Source organism: Alternaria postmessia (genome assembly GCF_024291825.1).
Source record: "Alternaria postmessia strain BMP 2775 chromosome Unknown scaffold_196, whole genome shotgun sequence".
In the NCBI taxonomy this organism is placed as follows: domain Eukaryota; kingdom Fungi; phylum Ascomycota; class Dothideomycetes; order Pleosporales; family Pleosporaceae; genus Alternaria; species Alternaria postmessia.
In genome coordinates, this window is record NW_026260269.1 from 1 (window position 1) to 3,937 (window position 3,937).

The 3,937-nt window shown below is 50.5% G+C and overlaps 1 protein-coding gene across 1 annotated transcript; it reads left to right on the forward strand.

Annotated features, from left to right (window-relative positions):
* Positions 1-153: 153 nt before the first annotated feature.
* Positions 154-2,273, forward strand: J4E82_011400 (uncharacterized protein; the record flags this gene model as incomplete). Its single annotated transcript, XM_051737606.1, has 5 exons — positions 154-240; positions 302-423; positions 472-582; positions 641-1,600; positions 1,663-2,273. Coding segments are annotated over 5 exons (1,891 nt in total), but the record flags the coding sequence as incomplete, so codon positions are not given.
* Between the last annotated feature and the right edge of the window lie 1,664 nt (positions 2,274-3,937).

Consider the following 3,937-nt stretch of genomic DNA (forward strand, 5'->3'; position numbering starts at 1 on the left):
GTTTAAGAGCTCTAAACTGAACTGACTGATAAGACGAGAGCTCTAAACTGACACTGAACTGACTGCCAAGCAATCAGTCAGTCAGTCAGTCTCATCAGTTTGGATTGATTGTTAGCAACTCTGCGTACAAGGAGGCAGGTCAAATCCTTGTAGATTACTTCCATTGTTCACTGATTGTCCCCAGACCGAACTTTGCGAAACCACTGACGGCGTCCGAAGCTTCTCCGGTTATGTCCATCTGTAAGTGTCTTTGCACGGACTGCATATGAGATATATACTGATCTCGTACACCAACTTGCAGCCCGGCTGGAGCACTGGCCGATCTAGGTGTTGAGAACCAGACATATGAGATCAATACCTATTTTTGGTTTTTCGAATCCAGGAAAGACCCTGCCAATGCGCCTCTTTCCATTTGGATGAACGGTAGGTGGCCTACAAGGGATTCTTACAGTATTCGCTAACAGCTTCGAGGTGGACCGGGCTCCAGTTCTTTCGTCGGACTGTTGCGTGAAAACGGACCTTGCTTTATTGGCGCCGACTCTAATAGTACTTACCTCAACGAGTGGTCTTGGAATAATGAGGGTAAGATCAGCCAGATTACAAGATCTGATCTGTAAAGAACAAAAGCTGAAGAGTACAGTTAACATGCTTTACCTCGATCAACCCGTCCAAGTAGGCATGAGCTACGACAGTTTGGTGAATATCACCACTAATCTAGACACCGGCGATCTCGAAGTGGTAGATTTTGAGAACGGTCCTATCCCCTCACAAAACAACAGCTTCTACGTTGGCACCTATCCCAGTGAGAACTACAATCTCACCACCCGTGGCACGGAGAACTCTGCACGAGCTCTCTGGAACTTCGCCCAAGTCTGGTTTCAAGAATTTCCTGAACACAAGCCGAATGATGACAGAATCTCGATCGCAACTGAGTCGTACGGAGGTCGATACGGACCTGCTTTTGCGGCCTATTTCCAGGAGCAGAACGAGAAAATAGAGAATGGAACGTGGAGCGAAGCTGGTCAGACTCATCTTCTCCATCTCGATACTCTACTTATCATCAACGGCTGCATTGATCGCTACGTGCAGTGGCCAGCTTACCCGACCATGCAGTACAACAACACATACGGTATAAAGGCCGTCAATGAGTCGCGTTACGAAGAAGTGCTTGACAATCTGTACCGTGAAGGAGGATGTCTTGACCAAATTGAAGAGTGTCGCAACCTTAGTGTTGCCTACGACCCCACCAACCAAGGGTTCAACGAGACCGTCAACGAAGTATGCGAGGCTGCAGAGACATTCTGTTCCGAGACGATTCGCGATCCGTACTTCGACACCGACCTCAATTACTACGACATCTCTGCTCCTGGCGCGGCAACATTCCCACCTCCATGGTATCAGGGCTGGCTCAATCAGCCTCATGTGCAGCAGGGGCTAGGCGTGCCCTTGAACTGGACTCAGTCAAACTCTGCGGTATCGCGGGCATTCCGCGGCATTGGCGACTACCCACGTCCAGGCTGGAAGGAAGACTTGGCATACCTTCTCGAAGAAGGCATCAAGGTAACGCTGGTGTACGGCGACCGAGACTACGCCTGCAACTGTGAGTAGCACCCAGTAAGACTTTGATGTGAGACACGTACTGAGTTTGCATAATGAACACAGGGTATGGCGGTGAACTGCTCTCCCTCGCCATCCCTTACGACAACGCCACCTCGTTTGCGGATGCAGGGTATGCGCCTGTCATTGTCAACGACACCTATATTGGAGGTCAAGTGCGTCAGTACGGAAATCTGTCCTTCACACGCGTGTACGAAGCTGGCCACGAGGTACCAGCCTACCAACCCGAGACTGCGTACAGGATCTTTACACGTGCACTCTTCAACCGCGACATCAGCACCGGAAATGTTTCCACAACCGAAAATCCTGACTACGCAACCGAAGGGCCAAGCGACGTGTACAACATAACCAATGAACCAATCGTCGACGAAGGCACGCAGTGTTACGTTCTTGATCCCGGACAATGCACAGCGGAGCAGTGGGAGTCAGTCATGAACGGAACGGCTTTGGTGCGGAACTGGATTGTTGTAGACGCCAACACCAGCTACCTGTTCCCAGACCTAGTAGGCAACGGAACCTCCGGTAATGGGACTGCACCCTCGGCAACTGGCTTCCCTATGCCTACTTATACCGCAGCTGCGTCTGGAGGTCTTTCCACGAGTTTTTTGGGTAGTACGATCATTGCCGCAGCTGTAGGAGGCTTGATAATGCTATAGAAAACGCGAAAGGGGACTCATACCCTGCGTGCGCGAGTAAGATTGATGTCGAAGGCTTGCAATGTGTATTCGGCGAACGGATGCCTAAGCAGTGAACAGAATCCTCATCTTGTCGCTTCACAAATAGGTTCCGCAGCTATAAGTTCTTTCGCAATTGTCCTAGACGTTGATGAAACAACGACTTGAACCGAGCTAGCTGAGAACCTACCTCTTTCATGTATCGTGTTGTCTTCTGATGCAGTAGCTTCGCGTGACGTCATGACTGTCCAATATTACACCATGAATGCTTTTTCAGAGAATGGACGTGTCCGCTCAACGTCTTCAACTCGTTGCGTACTCCCCATAAAAAGAAAGAGAATTGGCAACCATGTCTCGCTCTACCTATACCGCGTTTCAAAGACACTTGATCTACTTCTCGACGCCTACATCTCCACCAAGGCTCACTTTCGGATCAGCTCTCCGTGCAGGCGTATCGATCGGTCTTGATTTTCCTGTCGCAGTCTTGCTGAGCCTGTCACTAAGGCTTATGTATGCGCCAGTTCCTTTCCTCTGGTCTCCCATCGTCGTGGACAATATTCCAACTTCAGCTCACCGCACTCAATTGAGCTCTGCAACGTTACCAAAAGGCAAAGCCGAATATACCTGCACCGAGCTTTTATCACTTCTTGATAGTAGCCCGGAAGAGAATGAGGGCAAAGGCTGGCTAAAACACAAGATCGACCAGGGCCATGTGATAGGGTTCTGGACGATGGCTGCAAATGCGAGAACACATGCTGTAAGCAGCGACGATGTCGCACGGTTCCAGCACGGAGAGTGGGAGAAGCCTGTCGCTCAGAGGAGGCGTGGAACGGATGACGTATTGCCGCTTTGGCGAGGCGGGCCAATTTGGGTGGGTGGTCACAGCTGGGCTGTATGGAAACTCTTGGGAGTGCGGGTTTACGAGGACAGGAAACAACAGTAGTTGGGGAACTTGCTCTGGTCACCGTGGCAGATACAGCGAGAGGATTACCCTTGGGGCGCTGGGTGTGGGGGGTTTTCGCGACAACTTGGTGTGACGGTTTTCGCATGTTCACGGCGAACGCTTATGTCAAGGCTTACATAGCATCGCAAACTGCGAAAGCTTTGTTGGCGGATCTAGACTCTTGCATGCGAAACCGAAACCCGCTTTTCTTTTGCCCGAAGAAACCGTTTTTGCGCACCTTAATATCATGAGATGGTGCCTTTGACAGCGGCCGAGGTTCGGCAGACCCGCTTTTCTTCGCTCTAACGACGCAATTCCGCGCTCACGTAAAGCTTTACAACCTGAACTATCAGCATGCAAATGTCGAGTACGTTAGGCGACAAGCTAGCTCGTAAAGCGCGTCGCTATGTATCTTGTAGGCAGATCTCCCTCTTCTTTGGAAAACGATATTGATTTTCACACGGACATTTTCTGCACCCGCGTCCAAACACGTCGGTAGTCGATCAGCACTGTCGCCATCGCGGTTCCATCTCGGAACGTGCAGCCAAAACAACTCAGGCGCGAAAATTGAAAGTCTTTCATCATCGCTCAGCTTCCAAGGACACGACTTAATACCTCCGAGCCGTCCCTTACGACTCAAAGACATTTGCAAGATCACATCCGACGAAATCCTTGCTTTGTCGTGTCCTCGAAGCGTCTAAGA